This window comes from Phytophthora cinnamomi (assembly GCF_018691715.1).
Source record: "Phytophthora cinnamomi strain GKB4 chromosome Unknown Contig125, whole genome shotgun sequence".
NCBI lineage: Eukaryota > Oomycota > Peronosporomycetes > Peronosporales > Peronosporaceae > Phytophthora > Phytophthora cinnamomi.
In genome coordinates, this window is record NW_027151058.1 from 245361 (window position 1) to 268788 (window position 23428).

The window sequence follows — 23428 nt, forward strand, 5'->3', positions numbered from 1 at the left end:
CTTCACCTCTGACGGCCTGCATCCACAGTCAACACTGAGCGAACGAACGTGCACCTCGAACGTGATTTCCTCCACAGGGGCGACCCCAGAGCACAAAGTACACGAAGAACTACATCGAGACCACGCCTCCCACTGCAGCACTCGATCACGATAAGCACGCACAGGTTGCTTCCGTCGCCGCACAGCATCCACGCCGCGCTCAGATGTAAACCAGCCCCGTGCGCTCGTACACGATGAAGAGCACGGTCGAGAGCAGCACGGCGACGCCGGCGCCGATCCACATCTTGTCCTGCCTGGCCTGCCACTCGAGCGCCTTGAGCCTCTTGCGCACCTCGGCGATCTCCGCGTTCACGCTGCCGAACTCCTCGTGCGAGCTGCGCAGACTCAGGCGCCCGTCGTCCAGCACTTTGGTCACGGAGCTCACGCGCTCGATCTCCTGCGCCATGACCTGCCGCGTGCGCCTGAGCGCCGCCGTGACGTCCACCGCCGAGCCGGCGGCAGAGGCCGAGGCCGACGAGGACGAGGACGAGGAGGCAGGCTTGGCGCCGCGCGGCAGGAGGCTCTGGCGCTGCTGCTCGAGCCGCTCGAGCTTCGCGCGCTGGCGGTAGGCGACCAGCGCCGTCCTGCAGCTGGCCACGTGGCTCTGCAGCTGCGCGCGGTGCGTCTCCAGCGCCTGCGCGGCCCCCTCGGCCTCCTTGGGGTCCCGCAGCTCCTGGATCAGGTCCTGCGCGCCCGCCAGCGCGCGCTGATACGCGGCGATGCCGTCGCTCACCTTCTCCTCCAGCGCCTGCTCCTCGTCCGCGGAGAAGGAGAGCGCGCACGCAGAGGAGGACGAACCATGCAGCGACAAGTTGCTGGTCACGTAGCGGCCCACGCCGCGCAGGGCGCGCTCGGCGTCCTGCAGCGCCTGCATCGCGGGCTTGGTAGCAGTGAGCATGTCGGATAGCAGTGATACTACTACTACATACTATTATACTCCTGGAGATATGTTTCTTCTAAGGCGATTATTATTTTGAGCTATCAAGGTATTACTATTATCACTACTATAGTACCACCATAGCACTACGAAAGTGCTCATGTTGGCGGCTACCAGCGCTTTCGCTTGATAGGTCGAGCTCATGGTCTGTTCTCGCTAGCAGTGGACTCATCAAGAAAGAAACCTGTTGAAAACACGCGTTCTTGATACGCAGTCGAGCAGCCCTGTGACAGGGTTGTAGCGAGAGCTTTGTCATCTTGTAGCACTCATTTCTTCCACAAAAAAATTCGCGGGTTTGGATAACTTCGCAGTGTGACTAGCAGTATGTTGTCTGTTGGTTGGAGAAGCACGTGACATGTCTGAAACTTTCAAATTGGGCTGAGTTTAACCTAACTTGTAATACAAGCCTGGTATCATTTCGCCAAGCCAAACAAGTTGTAAAGTTGACAACATTTTCACATCATGGGTATAATAGCGCGAGCAACGAAACTTAGGCATCGACAGATTTCATACTCAGTAATTTACGCTGTACTGCGATTATGCCTCACGAGGACTCACCGGCTCGATCCCTCACTCTCTTTCTCTCTTCACGAGCTCACAACTCAAACTCACAACTCGAGTCGCCATCGACACGTAGCAGGCTTCGACAGCACGGCGAAAAGTGCTCTTTGCTCGATGGAAAATCTCTACAGAAACCACGTCATTCGATTCCACCGATGTGGCCGAGAAAGTTGTTATGAGTGTTCTCCGGCGCGCACCGGAAGCCCGGCAGCGTATCGAAAGCGTGGCGATCAGCAGATTGTCAAACGAATCCTTGCTCAACTCAAGAAGGTTCGCCGGATACCAACATGGCCAGCTCCATCCTCGCACCACCGATAAACTCCATCGTGTTCGACAAAGCGATTACGAAACCGAGTTTCTGTAGCCTAGCAGGAAAGATAGACGTCTACAAGAGTAAGCACGCAAGTCGAACGAAGCTGCGGCAGGCCGACAAGAAGGCGACGCAAGAGCGGAAAGAGATCCGACGCCGTGAGCAATGCAGAGCCAACCAAGCTCGATACCGCAATAGACAGCGCACTCGTCAGCTGCAACTCGAGCAGTGCGTGCAGCAACTACAAGAAGAAATCGATCGCTTGAAGCAAGGGATCGAATGTTCCCAAGCCGGTGGTAGGCCCAAGTGGAGTCCTTGGTCTGTCGTGGCTGAGGTGTCCCGCCTGCTGGATGAAAACTTTTTCTCCCCATGGCGAATGGTTCACGGGGCAGATATGGAGAACTACGCAACGTTCCGACAAGACTATGTCTCGTCGAGTGAGGCCGTGGGAGACTTTCCTCGATTGGAGGGTTTGGTGCACCAGGTTTGGCACTGGTCATCGCACTTTGGGGACCCGAAGCTCCAACTGGAGCGAATCGAATCGACGGCTTCTGACGTCATCACTGCCGCCGCGACGCTCAGCGTGACCGTGACAGAGCTCACACTGCGTAACGCGTTTTTGAACCTATCGCAGCCTACAGACCGAGGTAGCCACGACACTTTTTCAGCAGTTGGTGTCCAGCTTCTTGGTCAGAGGCTGCACCTCAGCTGCTTGATGAAATTGCTGTTGGACGAGGAGACCGGCCGCATTGTGCGGTTGGAAAACACCGTCGATTTTGTCGACTCTCTGCTACGAATGTTAGACAACCCAGAGGACGTCACTATTGCCCTGCACGGTCCAGGCATTACGGTGGCTGGTTCGGTGGATAGACTCCAATGCCCGCAGCAACGGCAATAGATTTCGTTTGAGAGCTGTTTGGTTGCGCAACGCGAGGGCCTACCGAAGGATGTACATGTAAAACGACGATTTGTCCTCTAGTCTACGCTCTTTCGTATCCTTCTGCTCCATCCTTGACCAACCGTCAACAGTTTACGGTACGTGGACGCAGCAGTGACGTGGAACAGATGAGCGCACACGGCCAAGCGGTCGTAATCGACTCACCTGGCAAGCTGTTTTGTGGTTCACTAGGACAAAACGCTGAGGTTGAGGTTGGGCGAAGTGCAGCGTATTCCAAGACTGAGGAGGCGGCCCACAGCCCGACGAGATAGATTCCCTACTGCGCAGGTGCTATCCCCTACCTAGTCTACTTTGTCTGCGTGACCGCGTTTAGTCACGTTCAGACAGAGAGAGCCTGTGCAACTAATTCCTGATGTGATCTGTCTCCGCGCCATGTGTTCGCCCCACTTGATGTGGTTTGCGTTGGAAGGGCATCGTCTCGTAATCGTCCCGTACTGCAGGCCGACTCTCCGTCGACTCCACGAGGCCAGGAAAGGAACCTCACCCACTACTGAATCCGCACTCGCCATGGCAGGTCTACTCGGAGCCCCCGCCTTCAGCTTCAGCGAAAACGTGCTCCCCCGTCTCCACCTCGGAGAACGCCAAGCTACATGCAGTTTGCGCAGAACTTCGTTCCCGATGATCCTTGCGACGCGCATGACTAATGCGCCGATGAAAACTGCCCTCCCCCCTAACACAGCGAGATATGGAAACACCAACGTGGTTAACAACGCGGTCAGTTCTCGCACGCCAACGTCGAGATCGAACGCTGGCGAAGTGACCGGCAAGAAGGGGGCACCCAAATACCTCAACTCTGCGATCCGTCGACAGCAGTGTCGCGTGAACCAGGCGCGCTACCGCAACAAGCAACGGGAAGCTCAGGTGCAGCTGGAGAAGAACGTCGAGCAACTGCACCAAGAAGTCAACAACTTGAAGCGCAGATATCGAGACCTGTCGTCGCGCGAGAGGAGCAGCCAAAGTCCGTGGAGCATCGTGGCCGAGGTCTTCCATCTGCTCGAGAACTGCTTCCGGTCGCCCTGGCGCATGACGAGCACGAAAGAGATGATGAGCCACCCGCAGACTAGATTGATCCTGACTGTGTTGGAGAGGGCGTTCGCGCACGATGTTGCCATGGGTGATCTGCGCGGTGTGGACGCACTGATGGAGCAGCTGCGGCAGTACTCGCAGTGCTTTGGCGACCCTCACCTGCAATTGAAGTGCATCGAGTCCGTGTCTGCTGGAGTGATGGCTGCGCAGGTGGAGCTCAGTGTGACCGTGACGGAGCTCACACTGAAGCACATCTTCCCGCACTTGATGAATGATGCTAACAGCGACACGAAGGAACAGGGAAAGATGCTGTGTGATCGTCTTCTGGGCAAGCGTCTCCAGCTTAGCTGCACGATGAACTTTCTCTTCGACGACTTGACCTGCCGCGTTGTTCGTTTAGAGGCCTGCATCGACTTCGCGACGGCGCTCTTCCGAGTATTTGGGGATCTAGAGGACGTATCACTTGCACTCGAGCACGCAAGGATCACTTCCGAATGCACCATTGATGCTTGAAAATATTCTAGTTCCTACTAGATTTATTGAAGCAGTACTACTCAGTACACTCGTATTCTTTCAAAGAATCAACGAATTTCTTTGACAAGGTAGTGATCCGATATTGCCCTGGGGAGTTAACTTATTTGCCTGCAGTTGCATTCGTATGCGTGTACTAGAAATATCTAGAACTGGGGAGGACCCTAAACATATGTGGTGGCCGATGGTTTCCTGAATGTTACCCGTCTTCACACTTCGAAATTGTCAACCGACTCCATCATAATGCTGCCAGGAAGGCTTTCTCAAGTAGCGCACGTTCTTCCAGCAGCAGGCCCAGCAGCGGCGGAACAGCTACACTTTCAAGGCACCACTCGCGATGGCTTTTCGAGGGAGAGGGCCACGCATCGCCTTGCCTCATGCCTCGTGATCATGCGACCCTCCAACGTCGGGGTGTCCTCTTACTAATCTAACTGTTTGAGATGCAATGTATGCTGTGTAGAAGACGAGTTTTGAAGACATGGGTGGGAGAGCGTGACGGACCGCTTGGGGCTGTCCTATCATGCGGCTTCAGTGTATGTCAAGGTCGTGCACGAGTACTGTTTCTGCTAACTTGGTCAAGCTGAGATTGCTCTTTAAGGCCAGACAAGTCTACGCTTTCTGCTGTACTTTGTATGCTAAGCTAGCAAATGCTCCACATCTCTATTCATCGAAGAAGTTGAACAGCTTGGGACTTGGTAGGACTCCATCCTACCAAGTCTCACATCCTATTTTCAGAAATTACACAATACACACTGTCCTCCCAGACTAAAGCTTCGTCTCTAGTTAGGGATTACAGCCAGGAATTGAGAGTAACACGAACAAAGCCGTGCTTCGCCCGGAACAGCTCTGGATTTTGCGGTGAGCGTGCGAAAAGAAGTATATAATAATACTAGATCGAGATGGCTGCTCGATTGAGCTATTAATCCGATGGTTGCTAATAGAATTGGGTGATATGCATAATACGCAAGAGCGCTATGGTGCGTGACCCCCGATGATTGCCTAGTTTGGCAAGATGAAACTGTGCGTATCCGCCATTATGGATTGCCTAGTTTAGTAAGATGAAACTTGTGCGTGACAGCCATGATGAGCTGCGGTAGAAGTGCACGAGAATTCGCAATATCCCTATTTTGAAGTTTTTGTGTGCTACAGTGTGTATTCCCGCCGAATTGGTCGTCGAAACATTTTCCGCGCGTCAAGTGGAATCCAAGAGTTTTGATAATGATAATGAATCGCATGCTGAAGCGAATGAAGATATCGACGAGGTGGAGGATGAGAAATGCAGCCAGTTGGCCTCAACGACAAGAAATGTTGATCTCCTTGATCGAAATATTATCTCGATCTCCAGGTTGTCCATGTCACGGCAAGTCGCAGACTACCTAGTTTGTGCCAGATTTAGGCTGCTTGCCCTCATTGGCACTAGACTATTTGAGGACATTCCCTCGCGTTAGGGAGCTGAAAATTTTCAGGACACTTGCAAGAATTGATGCACTGTCGAATCGAATCGTACGAAATTAACGCTTAATTGGCTTTGGCTCGGTTTCGGAAATACATAGTCGTCCAAACCGCATTGAGTGTCGTGCCAAATCCGACAAATTGGGCACAATCCGCCAAATTGGGCCCCATTTTGGTGCCCAAATTACCAAATTTATTTTCGGACCCGCTGCAGGAATCGATACATCGCCGAATCGAATCGCGCAACCGAATTTAACAAATAGTAAATGGCTCGGCTCGCGGAACTCGATAGTCGTCGAAACCGAATCGCGTGTACGAAATTAGGCCGGGAGACACTCTGCCTGCAAGAACGCATACCCAGTCTTCCAAACAGGGCGGACACAAGAACGCGGCAAAGATCCGGGAGAAACGGTTTGGCATACTCCCGCCGAGATACAAGTTTGCGCGTAGTGAATTTCGCATCTGGGCAGTACATTTTGGCCTCCCTTCAATCAGCAAGCAAGTGGCGCGAAGAAGAAGGAAGGTCTCCGCTCTGCGATCGCGCCGCGAGCGAGCGCCCGGCCGCCATGTTCCTGCAGCGCTACGCGCACGTGGTGCTGGACGCCGTGCTGGGCAGCTACGTGAAGAACATCGACCCGGCGGCGCTGCAGATCAGCGTCTGGAACGGGCAGATCGAGGTGGAGGCCGTGGAGCTGCAGCCCGACGCCTTCCCGCTGCCGGGCCACGTGCGGCTGGCCAAGGGCACGCTGCGCCGGCTGCGCATCGACCTGCCGTGGACGAACCTGGCCGGCCAGCCCATCCGCGTGGACATCCAGGACGTGAGTCTGCTGCTGCGCGTGGGCGCGGCGGACGCGCACGCGCAGGAGCAGGCGACGCCCGACGAGCGGCGCCACAAGCGGCAGACGCTGCAGCGCAAGCGCGCGGCCGTGGACGCCGTGGAGAAGGCCACGGCCTTCAGCGAGCGCACGCAGCAGACGCAGCCGCCGCACCGCAGCTGGACGCAGAGCTTCCTGTTCAAGCTGCTGGCCAAGCTGCTGGACAACGTGCAGCTGCACGTGCAGCACCTGCACCTGCGCCTGGAGGACGCCGTGTCCGAGCCCGGCCGCCCCTACGCGCTGGGGATGACGCTCGAGGCCATCATCGCCAAGTCGGCGGACGAGGGCTGGAACTACACCATGGTGGGCCGCGCCCAGGACGGCGGCGCCTTCATCCGCAAGAAGATGGACGTCAACAAGCTCGGCGTCTACTGGTCGCTGCCCCTCGTGCCCGTGCCGCCCGACGCCCTCAAGGACGCAGAGGCCTTCGCGACGCTGATGAGGAGCAGCTTCGCCGCGGGGAAGGCCAGCGAGCCGGCGCCACTCACGCCGCTGTTCAAGCAGAGCGACTACATCGTGCACCCGCTCACGGTCTCGATGAAGCTCACAGTGAACGACGGGGACGCCAAGCTGCCGATCACGCACCAGGAGCTCAGTGAGCGAGTGCTGTCGAGGCTCGGGACGCCCTGGCTGGTGGAGACGATCGACGCCATTGGAGACGAGGCCTGGAGCGAGTTCCTCGACATGATGCCGAAGCTGGCGGGGGAGCGCAAGTACACTCTAGGCTTTGTGTTCTCCGAGGCGTGGTCGGTCGCGAGAGACCTCACCGAGGAGGAGGACGAGATACCCTCGGTGCAACAGTTCAAGGAGGCCTTGTCCAGCTGCATGCAGTGGTCGCTGGAGGAGGTTGATCGCGTTGAGCACTGTATCGTCAAGTATCGCGAGGCCGTTGTCCATGTGATGGAGGAGAAAAGCACCTACATTGATGCCCAAGCCAGCATCGATCAGATCAGCACGTCCCTACATCGCCAGCAGTATATGAGTGCGCTTTCCCTCATCTCCTTTTTGACGGTGAAACGCCGACAAGCTCGGTACCTGGTGCTGCGGCCGAAAAGAGTCCGCGTAGAAGATAATCCGAGAGCATGGTGGAGATACGCAGTCAACGCCGTGCTGCTGGACGTTCGTGAGCGCTTGGCTCACGTGGACTGGGAAGCACTGGAGCAAAAGCGGCAGCAAAGAAATCGATACAAGGACCTGTACCTCGTGCTGGAGCATGGTACGACATTTGCTGCCACGCTCGTCCCACCGGAACTACGTTTGCTACCGAAAGAAATGGCGCGCACTGAGCTTGATGACCTCGAGTTTGGTATGGAAGTCCAGGAATTGATTAGACTTCGTCGTGCTGTGCGCAAATGTATTGCTGATAAGGAGAAAGAAAAGGAGGTCCTGAGCAAGCTGCAACGCCAGCGCGAGAGCGAGCTCAAGGGTGAAGGTGGGGGTTCCCAAGGGTCTGAAGTCCCCGCTAGCTCGCGTCTTTGGTCGTACGCCACATGGCTTACAGGTGCTGGCACAACGCAAGGTGGGTCCTCGGGGCAAGATACAACATCTAGAAGAGGTGGTGATATGCGTGTTGAGGATGTGAAATGGAGTGATCAAGACACCAAAGATTTGTACGAGGCGATTGATTTTCATCCAGTGGAAGATGACAATGAGAGCAAAGTATCTGACAGTGGCGAGATCGAGGATGCTGCTGTGCGCAAGAAGCGCATGGCGCAAGAGCACCAGCACATTTTGTACCGTTTCCAGCTCACCCTTTGCAAGGCAAGCTTCGGACTTAGTCTTGAGGATGTTCCGGCCGATCTCAGTGGGCTCACGTTACGCGAAGGAGCGAATAACGCGGCACTTTTGAAATCTACTTCGTCTTCGTATCTAACTGCGTCGTTGGATGATGTGGAGATTCAATTTCTGGTGCGACCGTCATGCTTAGAGGTGGGCCTTCAGCTACGTGACGCATATTTCTGCCAGAGTTCCAAATCTTCTGTTCATGATCGACTGTCGTACAGAAGGAGCTCGGTGAATTCCTCGGGGACAGATTTTTTCCTTCAGCGAATGGAAATGGAAGAGGTACTGGAGTATCACCCAGTTGGTGTTCGTAACCAAATGAGTAGTGTGCGGCTTCGTCATTGCGAGAAGGAGCTCCCGTTGATACAACTCAGCATTGAATCTGAACGCCAACCGAAAGCTGATGATCTGGACATGGATCCAAAGCGTTCTGAGCTGGCCATTACTGGTGACACACCTGGAGCTCATTTGCTCCGAGTGTCATTAGTGACCCAACCGATCAAGTGCAATGTTAATTTGATGTTTCTTCTGGATGTGGTGGCCGTGTTTTCTCGCCCCGTTAACGTGGATTTGTCCGGGCTCGAGCAGAGTGCGTGGAAAAGAGCACAAAGCCTGCAACGGTACAGTGCTGCGCAGTTACGTGACGCTCTAGCTCGAAGAACTAAAGTCGACATGCGTTTGGATGTCATATCTCCTTTGATCAACATTATCCAGTCACCGCCAGCCGACACTGGAACTCCTAATGGCGATGAAGTAAGTTTACTAGTATTCCTCGGCCATTTGAAAGCACAGACGAAGCATCCGAGTGATATTCTTGACGACGGTGACATGCCAAGCAATCTTGAAAACAATGATAAGGAAGCTGCAGCGAGCAAAATGATTGTTCTAGCTTCACCTGAGCAGAATCTATATGATGTTCTGGAGATCAGTATCTCTGGAATTGAAGTGCAGATCATTGATGGAGAGGACAACAACATCACTAGAAGCGTATTTCGAGCGCGAAATTATTCAAGCAAGAAGTCTGCATGGCACTATTTGCTGGAGAAAACGTCTCTGACGTTTAGTTTTTACATGAGCGTCACGCCGGATGATCCAAGCATACCTCTTTTGAAGCTGTTTGGTGGGGTCGAGAGTGTCAATCTGAATTTGTCGGCCGCAAGTTTCCGCTCGTTAATGCAGTTGTTGCATTCCTTTGGTGATAATTTTTCAGTACATGCCCAACGTTGCATTGATCGAGCTGCTGCTACTGGCACCGCCGCACCACAGCCATCGCGCATGGGGCCTCTCACAGCGGGTACTCCACGGCGAAGTATACCGAAGCTCGTACGGAAGACTTCATCCTACATGAGACCTGGGACGATTGCTCTATCCAGTAGCGGCTCAAGTGGAAGGGCAGCTACTACATCGGAAAGTAGCCCGTACCTTGGTTTAGCTCGAAAGGTTCAGCTCGAAAGAAAGAAGTCTTTCAGAGAAAAGGACGTCGACGACCATGACTTACTCAAGCTGTGGAAACGCGTGATCTGCCAGCTGCAATTTGGGGTGGGTGAGGTAATCCTCACACTGCAAGTCCGAGACATGGACCATGGCCCGGGCAAAATTGTTCGTGTGCGTGCGGTTGATATAAGTACGCGGTTGAAGGTGAGATCATACGACAGGAGACTTGAATTCGCGCTGGGCACGTTTTTGGTGGAGGACATTCTTCTCACCAAGATGCCGCCGTCCGGGAAAGTGGTGGAAACGAAGCGGTTCCTTGTGAAGTCGGGGAATCATAGCGTGGTGACTGACCAAGACGAGAGGTCGGACAAGGGGGGTGTTTCGTCTGTTAAGCCTCCACCGTCATCTGAGCAACTGATTCATGTAGCGATTACGAGTATTGCATCCGATGCTGTGCTCTTGAAGGACAAAGATATGTGGAAACATGCTCGACACTCCCCACTTTCGCCCTCTGCGGATAAAAACTCGGTCTGGCAAGACCCGCTTATCACCGCGCTTTCTGTTGATGCCAGTTTACGAGTATTGACGATTGATGTGTACCAAGATACACTGGCGGAAGTGTTCGTTTTCTTTTTCAAGCACAATGAGGAGGACCCTATCGACGAAAGCACCCAGGAGAAGTCTCTGCCTTCGCTCCCTCCGTCATTAAGAAGTGCCAGTGAAGGAAGCACGGCAAGCAGAAAGAGGCTAGCTACGGATCTGGAGGAGCAATCTGTCCTGTCATCAGTGGACACTGAAGCAAACGAAGGCACTTTTTCGAAGAAGCTTGGGGTGTGGATGGCGTCTTCGTTCCTGGACAATATTCCAGTTGCCAGTCCAGAAAAAGAAAAGGACCCTGATGATGAACCAAAAGATTCGAAGGATGATACCGAGGAAGAGTTGCCAGCGTCGATGCAGTTGCGTCTTCACGTGGAGGGTTTGTCGCTGTTTCTCCACTTGGACGATAATCAGAGACCCGAAGGCATGCCATCAGCTTTTGCTAGCTTGACCGCGCAGCAATTCTGCTGTTGCGTCCAACGATTCCCACGCTACTTGAGTATGTTTGCGTACCTGACTTCATTGAAAATATGCGATGTATCGTTGTTGGATCAGCACCTCAGTGAGATCGTATCACATGGAAGTACATCCACTGAACCTGATGAGGATAAAGCATGGATAAAGCGTCAAGATACGCGTCAATATGACGGGGGTATTGCGGTGGGCCATGTTCCTACGCTGGACGAAATCTTAAACGCTCTCGATGATGTCCCTGCTGTGTTTTCATGCGCCGCTCAGTTTTATGGTGCAGACTCCATCCAGGAAGCTTGGCACCCTGGGTATAGTAGTCGATATTCTGTGCACCTGAAATCACCACGAATTCGCTTCCTCTATAGCTTCGTGGATGACATGCGCAACTATTGGATGAAGGGTGTTTTGTTGGAGACAGTGTTGTCGATTTTATCTCGAGAACAAGCAGATATGTTGTGGGAGGGTGATTTTCAGCTTTCGGACGGCCAAGGGGTCCCTACGCAAGCACAATTGAATGAAGAGCCAGAAGAAGCTGATGATGATGCACCTGCAGGCGAGTTCCTAGGCTCTGATGTTGTTTCAATGTTCCCGCTCGTCGATATCCGTCTGGAAGATACGGTGTTGGAAATGCCCCCGCATCGTATGTCGTCGGAGTCACTTTTGCTTCGATTTGACACTTTCCGTGCATCTAATGAGGGCATTGTGAACAGTTTCCTCGGTATGGAGAATCGGATCGTGGCCAAGGTCTTGCTGAACTCGTCGCTGAAACAGCTGCAATTGGATATGAAAGCGCTTCGGATTGTCTCGACTATTCTTGTGGACCGCGATGATGTTGACAAACGGCTTGGGGGCGGAGGATTTATCACGCAAAGTCTGTTGGGGCTGACTAATTACTCTTTGTCAATGGACTTCCGCTCACATGCCGATTGGACGTTGAATCTTAGTTACAGTCCTGTTCGCTTAGTCTGCAATCAAGAACAATACGCCTTTGTATTGCGGGTGCCGTTCCAGAACTATCGTGAGCGTAGTCGGTACAAGTTCACGCAAGGCGGAGATACTTCTGCAATGGTGATTGCGCGTGTGTCGTCTCGTCGGTTATCTCTATCTCGTAGCCTTGACGGAAATTCCTCTTCTGGAAGAATTGTGGAAGATGGAGATGAAGCAAGTAATGGAGCAAGTGTTTCGGAGGTTCCAGAAGTAGCAGAAGAGCGTCACATCATGCTAGAGCTACATGTCCCCGAAATTACAATGGAAATTTTGCAGGGCCAGCATGGATATCACCCTTCAAATAGTGGTGACCTTGATATGGCTGAAAAAGGCAAAACCAATGATGGGTCAATTTGTGTTCTGTCTCTCGCGGTCCTCACGGGACGTGCTGACTACAACTTCGCTAACGGAAGGTTAACCGCAGATATTGATCTAGAGGGCGTTCACATTCGAGATTCGCGTGTGAACTCAAAGCTGTCACCATCTTATCGTGATGTGGTGGTGTTTGAGAAATGTAAAGAAGGCTTGCAGAAGGCAATTAAAATTCAGTTTGGACGCGAAAGTTTTGATGTGGATATAGCAACAATAGGTTTCGATCCTGCTTTTACTTCCCATGGAAATGGCTTGCGAACGCCACGGACTCAGTTTAGGAGTGTGTCTTCCAGAGCTATTGTCGGTCTGTTTGGATCGGAGCTTTCGCTGAGGCGCACGGATTCCGAGCTATCTGCCTATTCAGCAATGTCGTCGACAATGACAAGTCAGGGTGGTGCACATTCCGATAAATCTGGAGATGAAAAGCCGACTCCTGTGGTCGGAACAGAGGGAAGGATGGACCTGGTTATTGATGTTGCTGGATTCAAAGTGATTCCATCAAACATTCATTACGATGTGCTTCAGTTCTTGACAATGCCTTCAGGGTGGAGTGCAGAGGAGGACGCATCTGTGAGTAGTCGGGGAGATGGCGAAGGAGATGCATGCAAAACTGAACCGGAAGAAGCGACGATGATACCACCGATTTATCGCCGTATTAGCCTCGAGTTGAATTTAGGACCGTCTGTGCTGTTACTTGTAGAAGACCCACACAAACTTAAATCGCGGGCGCTAATGCTGTCGTGGGAGTCGTCCGTCATTCTGAATTATCTCCAGCAAACGAACGAAGACGAATGTCCTGCCGTCGAAGAGAAAACAAAAGAATCCCCCGCACACAGCCGAAACCAACTGCAGTTTTGTGTCGCTCTCGAAAATATTCACGCAACATCCCGTTTGTCGGAGGAGAGTGTGTGGGCGACGGAGCAAGCGGCAACAGCTGCATCTGCCGATTGCTTAAAGCCTATCGATATGGAGACTGTATTGCAAATGGATCTTCGTTCCCACTTTCTTCGCTTCCGAACAACATTCGATCGCGTGATGGAATTGCGATTCGGGTATTTGGATTTCTGTACAATGCTAGCAGCAATGGAACATATCTTTCGACGACCATCAGTTGCTTCGCCACCTAACACTCAAGGTGGCCAAAAGAGACGTTCGATGTCAGGCTCTTCAATCTCTTCTCTTTCTGGTGGTGGTGCCGACAGTGAAACTTCGTCATGGAACGGGCGTCGTCGATCGCCTTCCTCCCCGCGGTCTGGTCTCACTTCGATCGCAGCGAAGAAAAGTGAGCGCCAACGCGCAGCTGCCCTATACGGAACATCATTGATTTACTTAGTTTCTGCGAGCTTCCGTGGGCGGCTTGAAACGCGACCAGTAGTTGGTTTCTATAACTCGACTTGGCGCAAACGTTACCTTGTTCTGCCATACACAGCTCAACAACGACAACTGGTCCAAAGCGTAGCATTCCGAATCTTGCCAGCGTCCGGCAGTCGACGGCAGATTGGCGACGAAATCTACTACGGGGATAGAATTATCTTGGAGGCTGTGGTAGACAACGAGAGTGATAGTGATGAACAGTCTGTAAAGGACAAATCGCCTTCCAAGGATGAAGCACTGGATACCCCTACCGCTGCTAGGGATGTACCTCAGCCAACCCTGATCCGGAAGTATGACCAACTTGGTGCCATCGGTTATCTCGGACCGGAAGGATCAGCCGGGGCATTTGAGACGACGATCTGGAAGCACGGGAGCACGATGTTTAACTCAGACAAGAGTGTGATTTACGACCGAGAACTGATCGTGTTCGAAGAGCTTACGATATATCGCTCATTCAGTAAAGGCAAGAAATTTGGTGCGGCAAATGCCGCTGGCCAGCAAATGGATTTTAACTCTGCTCGCTCAGGACCTCAAGCTGAAGGCGCACACACGGTAGACACCACAAGTGCACGAGGAGGTGGATACCTAATGTATAACGGTGTTGGTGATGCGCCAATACCCTTCGCATTATCGATCGTATCTAGCAAAACGAGGTCCAGATCGCCACAGCGCGAGGGAAAGAGCAGTGCTGCCGTCGACAAGACCGTCGAAGTCGCCGATGCATCTGAAGGCGCTGCAGATGCTGATGATATCACGGAGAAGGCTCGTACGGCTTCACGGAGAAAGCATAGAAGAAAACGAAAGTCGATTTTTGCGTACGCTTCATTCCTTGAGAACCTGAAGATACTGGAGTTCACACTCCCGGGAGTAAACGCGACGGTTGTAAACGATTTCCACAACATGCTCCTACCTCTACTCCACTTTCGAGTAGCGACGCTGCATGCGGACATTCGAGGAAGATTAGAAGACAAGTTCACAGCGCTAACTAGCTTGCGCTTTGGGATTCAAGCATATAACTCTCAACTCGCAGTGTGGGAACCTGTGCTTGAAGACTTCGAGGTGAACATGGCATTTCATGGAAAGGGTGGTGTATTGTGCGACTATTGTATGTCGGAGCGACAGTCGGTATCTCCTACAGGTGCAGCACTGCGTTGCGATGGAATGCCTTTGTGTCTATTCCGCTCTTCGCGAACCGAGGTGTTTACGAATGCGGCTGCACATTCATGGGAATCGAAGAATTTCATTTATCGCGAGCTTTTGGAGCAACCTGATGTTCAAGACGGTGCCAAGTTGGCAAATGCATTCATGATCGTTGTGAAAGACGACTTCAACATCAATGTATCGCGCAATGTGATCAACGTGTTGGTGCATTTTTTCGCTTTAGTTACGAAAGTGACGGCGGCTGATGAGGCGTTATCATCGCGCCTGGGCCCATTCATTTACGTAGACAACCAATCTGGTATCCCATTTGTCGTTGCAACCCACCCGTCATCCTCGGCTGGCGCAAATCCTACCGCAGGAGGAACTCCGTCATCATCTCGAAGACCAACAGGATCAATCGAAATGCCAACCGAAGTTCCAGGTGCAGACACCAATGACGACATCTTGAAGGCTGGAACAGCAATGTTTAACAGCAATGCCTGGAGTCGCCGCCGGCTATCTACAATGCTGAACGACATTTCTTCTTCAGACACAAAGTGGATCCGTGTCGAAAGCGGTGAACGTGCCGCAACCGAAATTGTAGCGCACGAAGCGCCTGCTGGGTGTGTAACATCTCCACTACGTCGTTTGCTGTGGCTAAAGCCGCAGTCTCATGGCCAAAAAACAACTTCTTCCAAAGCTATTCCCGTGCCTATTGGATATTCAAATCGGAGCTACCTTCATCTCGAGAGTAGTGGCAAACAACGAGATTCGTGGCATGGAGAAAGCATTATTTGCGAAACCGTTGCGGAACAGGGTACACTTGTGCTACGATTACGTGGAAAGGTGCAGCTCACGAATTTCTTTAGTGTTCCAATTCAAGTCATCTACAATGACGTACGAGAAGAAACTATAGAGCCCGGTGGCAAGGCAGCACACTATATCCCCATCCAATATCTCGAATCGGGGACGATTGCTTTTCGCCCATTGCTCTCTAATGGACAGGTTCAGCGCTCGGATGCGCTTTCCATCGCGTCGCTATTGCGGTCAAATGACAACAAGTTTCGGAGTCGCTCAAACCGTCGCCAGAATGTTGGGTCACTGGAGTTACGCAAGGCTTTGACCTTTTACTGGGATGTCCATCCCAGCACAGGAAGCGAGGACGCCCCAGAGTTTACGTTTGGCGTCTCGCTACCGCCATTCCAAGTAATTCTGACTGCGCTTCGCAAATCCGAACGCCATGAAACAACAATAACCTTGCGTCCGCCTATCGTGCTGGAAAATCTTGTGCCCTATGAGTTGTCATATCGCACTGTTTGCATGAAATCTGAAGCTGAAGTGGTTTGGGTGGCGAAAAATGCACCTTCATTCTCGGGTGCGAATGGAAAGGTGCCCTCCGGTGGCTCTGCTTGCGTCGCGGAGTTGGATATCTTGGAGCGCGATTTGGATAACGGGGAGGTTGTTCAAACTCCGACAGTGGTTGGACTTAGTCTTGCATTACCGCAGATTCAACTGAGAAGGTTCTCTCGCTGGTCCAGAGACACATTCATTTACGGCTGCCAATCGTTCTGTGAACGAATCGAATTGAATATGCGGGACGACACCGAGTTGGAAGCCCCAACACCTGCGAACAAGCTGACAATTTGCGTCGAGATCACCCAGCTGGAAAAACTACGGTCGCGTGCACTAAACGCACTGTGCCCTGTAGTGTGCCGGGTGTTTACGGAGTACTGGTTGATTGATCGGACGTCGCTATCGCTTGCATTCTACACAGCAGATGACTATTTAATCCCCTCCAACCACCCTGGACGCTTGTATGACGACAAGGGTGACGCTGGGGATGAATCATCCGCTGTCTCACTTTCGGTCTTCTCGTGTGAGAGCAAGCAAGTTGTATCGAAAATGAAGATTGGCATCAAGGGTGGTAAGGGTGAACGTGAGGTGCAATCCGAGCCATTTGATATCAGTGCTGTGGGCGTGCGAGGTCAGATTCTTGTGCCTACCAACCGGTCGCGCGATGCCCGATCGCTACTGTCGACGATTGCAGAATTTGGGGCTCCGTCAGATGGCCTGAAGTCAACCTTTAAGCAGTACGAGTTTGGTGTGATGATTGAGCAAGGCCCGGAAAAGTTTTCTCGGTCGCGTGTTGTAACTTTGGTTCCACGATACTATTTTATCAACACTTCAAACCGGTTTGACATTCGTATTCGTCAGGAGCGTTCGACAGATCCGAATTCTGTGATTGTGATTCGCCCCCAAGAGACCAAAATTTTTCACTGGAGCGATTCACGCTTACCCTCACGGGTTCAGATTTGCTTTGTGCTGCCTGACAAACGTCACGATGCACGTGACACCGTTTCGTATGCCAATTCGTCCCAGTGGAGTGCGCCGTTCGAACTTTCGTCAGTGGGTAACTTTGTGCTGCGTGTGAAGTCAAAGGTTCGGCCAGCACCGCCATGCCTTCCTGAGTGCTTTGAAGGAAACGTCTCTAAGCGAGAGCACGTCGAAGAAGATGAAGAAACAGGTCTGTTCTACGACGACGAAGATGATTACAGCGACGCAGAGCGAACGCTCACCGAAGGTATTCAGCTCAACGTAGCGGTTGAGCTTCATGACCCGTCGTTCTTGGTTTACCTGGAGGAGGGAAACCAACCCGTCCGCTTTTCTCCACCATCTTCTTATGGATACGACGAAGACGACAGAGAGCACACACTAACTGTGAAACACAAAGAGAACGAAGGGTTTGTTCCTTTCAAGATCAAGAATGAGTGTAGCAACTTGGCGCTGGTTGTGTGGCAAAAAACGCTTGTGAAAGACGACAAGGGAAATGTGACTATTGGCTTCGAAGGTGGAGAGCCAGTCCTACCTTTTCACACAATCGACTACGTGCCATTCCGCTTCTCTTCGTTCCCGACCGTATTTGTACAGGTGCAAAAGGTTGCAGGATTGGGCGTTGGGGCGTTGCGAAAGGAGCATCCACTACATGGCCACCGCCAGGAAGAAGTAAAAGCCAAGTCATCATCAGCGGAGCGAGGAGAAAGTGACGAACCTGTTACGGCTCTTTCCCGAGCAGCCACAGTAGGCCAAGCCCAAGTGGTCGCAAGCTTTGAGGTACAATTGAAAAAACTCCAGCGGCTACCAACGATCGATGTGTCTGAAGGAGTCATTAAGAAGCGACTGTGGGCCGAGGTATTACTGGATGAGACTACGAAGACCTTACTAGTGACAGATATGCTACCTGGCTTCTCTGGGGAGCATAAGCGACGGCGGCGCGCAACGCTTCTTCGCAGTTGGAAGCGCTATAACACGTCTATCGTGTTCATTTCGCATGTTCTCGCGGCACACACCGCCCAGGTGACGGATGGATCTGATGATGACATTGTGCAAGAGGTACCGGTAAAGAAGAAACGCGTGCGCTTTGCATCAGATGTTGCAGAAGCGGGAGGCAAGCTTACCACTGATGAAGTTGCAACTCCAGGGTCAATTCCACAGGGTGGTGAAGATGGCAGTACTATGCCGTCGGTTGAAGAAGAGAAGGAAGTGGAAGCGCTAGCACTCTGTGTACGACTAGTTGACGCGACATACCTGGAGAATGTGTTCCTCCAAGCCGGGCGCAGTGATTTGACTTCATGCCAGCCGTTCATCACATTCTCGTTGAAAACGGAAGGTGAGGAAGTCAGGTCAAAGCTTGCCCCTCAGTCCACAACTATATTTCCGCGATGGCTACCTGCACCTAATTCGCGTGCGGTTCTAAGTGCGCTATTGCTGAGTGATGAAGATGCTAAAGAGGAATTAAGTCCCCACGTATTTGGCGTTGGTGCAGAAATCATCGTGGAGGTACGTGAAGCCGATAAGATTCTCTTCGGTTCCTCCATTATTGCTACCGCGCGCATCCCCTTGCAAGAGTATTGTGCGGCTGCTATGATTTCTGCGAAAAGCGGGATACACAGCGAGCTACAAGTGGTCGAGTTCCTTGCACCTGTGCGCGTGGCACGAAAAGATGGAGGCTTGTCCCGTTCCACCGAGAATGAAACAAGAATTCGCTTTCAAATGTGCTGCCGACGAATTCTTACAACCCGATCTGCTGCAGCAGAGACTAGTGGTGAAGGCAGAGATACTCTTGATACGGTGAAAGAATTGAAGGATATACTATCTGCCTATCAGCTGAAGAAGGAATTGGATGTGTTGGTTTACTCCAAGTCACAGTTGAAGCTTCTGCTTGAGCGTGAGGCTGTGGATACTTCGACTAGTGGGACCAACATCCCAGCAGGATTACGCTCAGTTTCTGATCATACGACAGCCGAAGAGAAGAAAGATTCTGGTCTCGCGCACATTGACACCCAACCCGTTGGTGCAGACGAAGAAAGTCTTGGAACTCGAAGTCGAAGTACCAACTCAGCTCGCGGGTCTGCTGTCTCGGTAACTACTGATGAGTCTACAAGTGATGGCACGTACGAAGAGATGGGAGATGAAAAGCGGTTGACTGCCGTTCTTATTGGTGTGTCGAATCTCCAAATTCCCACAGAGATTATTCGGAGTAATTTCAAGCACATGCACGGGACGACTGATCATTTGGAACCCAAAGTGTATTGCACCATAACGTATCAAGAGTCAACGCGCTCGGCTTTATCAGCAGTTGCAAAATCGTCGGCTACATCGGCCGCACCGACAGATCGGAACAAGAATGACGAGACTGGATCGGTATCACCGGGGTCATCAGTCGCAAGACCACCGGGAAGTAATGCCCACCTGCAGCAAGTTCGCACGTATGAGTTCCCACGGGGTCAAATGCTGGGACTCGATTTGGTGTATCGAAACGGACGTGTGCTTGTTCAAGGCGTTGTTTGCGATGGGCCTTGCGGTACGCTTGTCTATGAGGGCAAGATCCGTATCGGCGATACGGTCGTTGCAGCCAACAACAAGTCTATTGTGAATCTCCATCGTGACGCGTCCTTCGCTGTGATTGAAAAGGCAATGCATTGGGGAGAGGGCGTTGGAACGCAAACCCAAGAACAAGCGTCTGGCGCAACGTTCACGCTGTCCTTCCTGTATCAACCGACGACGCCGGAGCGGATGACGTTTAACGATACCTCAAGGCCTCCGTGCGCGCAAGCGACGGACGAAGAAACTGGGGTTCGGAAGTATGATGCTGAGTGGAATCGGCGTGTTGAGTTCGTCGAGACATCGAGCACAAAGCCCGCCGCAGGCGCTGGAGATGAGCAGGTGCTTGTACGTGTGTACTTACGCAACGAGACATCGGATCATGGCCTGTCGGCCTCACAAGAGTCAAGCATCGTGCCGTTCCTCTACTTCTTTGGTGACGATGCTATGATGGATCATCTTGATCACAGTAAGCAAGATTCTCGCTTCGACGTGCTCTTAGCAGAGTGTTGGGTGCCACTGCCTCCATCCTCTCTCTCTCTTGCCTCGAATCCTATGTCTATGGATGGAAATCCAATGACTGAGCCAGCTGCTCTTACTTTCAATGAACGGATATGTGCATTGTACTCTCCACAACAACGTACACACCAACACTCGGCATTGGAAATGATTGGACAGTTACGGTTGGCATTGAAGTGGGATTTCATCAATCCTCTGCGAGCGTCTCAGCATCACGGAGACTTGAGTCTTCATTTCCAGCTTGAAGTTGCGCGTATTTGTATCTCTGTCGTGGATGATGGTGCTTGGAGCTCGACAGCATCTGCTGCAGGGCCTCAACAACCTCAAGAAGTGTTATGCATATCTCTTTCCGACCAAAATGCTTCAGCAGGTATTCAGTTGAGCTATGGTCAGATCTCGGACGGAAAACAAGTGCTTAATGCACGAATCGGTCACTTTCAGATCGACAACCAACTTCTAGACACGAACTATCCAGTGTTGCTGCGCCCAATGCGTCTTTTGGATGCACAAATGCAGGAAGAAGGCTACGCGATGACGCAGGACAAAGGAGGGAAACCCAGTCAGGGTGCAGGAGAGGGAGATAGCCCGATGCTATTACCGACAGTTCAGTTGATGGCTGTATTCAGCCGCCAACCGAACGTCATCCAGTTCGAATACATCTTCGGTCAGCTACAAGAGTTGGAAATTAAGCTGGAGGATGCGACGCTTGTGGCATTGGCCCACGTGTTTTCCGGTGTGGAATGGTCTCATACCGCGTCAAGTTCGCGCTCAACCAAGCTAAAAGAGCGGCGTGGTGACGAGTTCGGCTCTAACTTGGCTCTGAAGCTACTGGAAATCGAATGGTCTACGCCTACGCTGTTGTCTACCGCAGCAGGGGGTAACACAAGAAGTGGGGGAGGGGCAAACATGAAAGTGCTTCTGCGTTGGCTTTTGTTGTGTCCTGTTAAGGTCAACGTGACATTTACGAGCACCGCAGATCGATCACTGCTGCTATCACTGGTGGGTGCCTTCCTTCTATTATGCTCGTTCATCGTCACCTCTGAAAACTTTCTGATGTTTCATTTTGATTTGTATTTTGTAGCTTTCACCAGACATGTCATCCGTTTTGAGTACGCTCATCAGTGCAGCAGCTGCGTTGGTGTCGAATCTGGACCAAGCACCTATCCGGGTGCCGGAGTTTTACGTCGAGAATCTGCTGGAAACAACGCACACATTGGCATTTTATGCCATGCAACATTACCTTCACCATGGTTTGCGCAGTTGGTACAGTATTATGGGGTCGGTAGACTTCTTGGGAAACCCAATTGGCCTCGTAAGCACTCTGGGTACTGGCGTCAAGGACTTCTTCTACACGCCCGCGCAAATGCTGCTGGAGGATGAGAACGGCCTACGTATCGATAACCTACGAACAGGTATGACAAAAGGCTCCAAAAGCTTGTTGCGCAACACTGCAGTAGGTATCTTCCACACTACGGGGAAAATCACGGAAACGCTTGGCAAGGGTATCGCTTTACTGGCTATGGATGAGCAGTACAACGTGCAGAGACAACGTGCATCGACGCGACAAATCAAAAAGATTAACGACCTGGGCGATGCTATCGCAGAAGGAAGCAAAGGACTTGTTGGAGGTGTCTGGGATGGCATCAAGGGTGTCGTGGCTGCGCCAGTGCGTGGGGCGGAGCAAGATGGAGCTGGTGGATTCGTGGTGGGCATCGGAAAGGGCGTCGCTGGTTTGATAGTGAAGCCGACCGCCGGATTCTTGGACCTGCTCACTAGTCTGTCGCGAGGAGCCAAGACTAGTGCAGAGTCTTTGGACGGTACTGACCGCAACGCGTTCGACACAGTCACACGCTTTCGGCTACCGCGTCGCATCTGGTATGTGGTAACGTTTTACGTTGACCATATTTCGATGTCTTGCCGACTAACACAACGGCTTGGTTTGTGTTTGTACAGTTCGGACGGTGTACTTGTGTCGTACTCGGAGCGTGAAGCCCGGGGCTACGCGGTATTGCTCCTCACGTCACTGGATGCCACGGATGAGTACGTGTCAACTGCATGAATCTATGTATCTACTGACTATCTAATTAGTGTTGTTTGGATGTGGTTGAATGCAGTTATGTGTATCATGTGGACTATGGTATCGAGCCGCACCGTGGGCTCTTGTTACTGACGGACAAGCGTCTTATCTGCTTGAGCGGCAAGACTGGGCAGAAGTTGTGGGAAGTTGCGCTTGACTCGACGCTGGAGGTCATAGTCGAAGGCGCCACACTCAAGATTGGCCAGTCCACATCTCCATCTCGGTCCTACAATATCGAATGTGACAACGAGGTGGCGGCGACCAACTTCCGTGTTGCAGTCGACTCTGCACGCGTAGATGTGTCGGCCACACGATATCTGCTTTTGAATCTGGAGAAGAGTCAGGAGGAGTCTCGGATCATTAGTAGTGGTCGTTTTGGTAGTGGTGCAACGGGGTTGATGAACAACGATGAAGACCGTACTGACCTGCATGTGCTGATGGAGAACGTCCAGGACACGACAGTCACCGGATTGTCAAACGACGACCTGCGATCACAACCTCTACGCTCTGTGCGTGTGGAGGTTTGTCATCTGCAGAACAAGGATGCCCACGCCAACGTGCCGAATCGTGCGATCGACAAGTTGCTGTCTTTCAGTGTGTTCCAGATTCAAGTGTACGGCGGGCCATACCAGTGGACGGTGTTCCGACGCTTTAGTGAGTTCCGAGAGCTGTGCACGAAGCTGGAAGCTGCAGGGTATTTGCTGGACGGCCTTCCGCCACTCCCGCCGCGAACGTTTCTCCCGAGCACGCGGGCGCCGGTTGCGAAGCATCGGCAGGAGGTATTAAACATGTTCCTGCAGGCGGCGATCATGCATTCGGTGATAAGTCGCAGCGCAGCTATGCTTGACTTCCTCACGCGTGAAGCTGGAGAGGTGCGTGTGAGTCTCCCACCCTTGTCGCCTACTGGAGAGAGGGAGGCATCTCAACGCGCAGGAGACTCCCCCTGATGCAGTTTTGCCGTCGTGCGTGAACCGTGCGAAGTAAGAGCGTTTTGTTTGTGTAATGCATGTATATACTGTGTAGGAACAGGGCACGAAGATTTTTAAATGGATGTGAATACAAATATTTCCTCGTAGTGGTGCGTCACCTTCACGCATGCGCTCCA

The 23428-nt window shown here is 52.3% G+C and overlaps 2 protein-coding genes across 2 annotated transcripts; one reads left to right on the forward strand and one right to left on the reverse strand.

Moving 5' to 3' along the window:
- Positions 1-199: 199 nt before the first annotated feature.
- IUM83_18079 (Vesicle transport protein SEC20) lies at positions 200-913 on the reverse strand (the record flags this gene model as incomplete). Its single annotated transcript, XM_067943059.1, has 1 exon — positions 200-913. One exon carries the CDS (start codon positions 911-913, stop codon positions 200-202), a length of 714 nt encoding a protein of 237 aa, XP_067780728.1.
- A 5467-nt stretch (positions 914-6380) lies between these two features.
- IUM83_18080 (uncharacterized protein) lies at positions 6381-23379 on the forward strand (the record flags this gene model as incomplete). Its single annotated transcript, XM_067943060.1, has 6 exons — positions 6381-8597; positions 21195-21245; positions 21328-22121; positions 22200-22286; positions 22361-23195; positions 23347-23379. The coding sequence occupies 6 exons, from the start codon at positions 6381-6383 to the stop codon at positions 23377-23379; spliced, it is 4017 nt and encodes a 1338-aa protein (XP_067780768.1).
- Between the last annotated feature and the right edge of the window lie 49 nt (positions 23380-23428).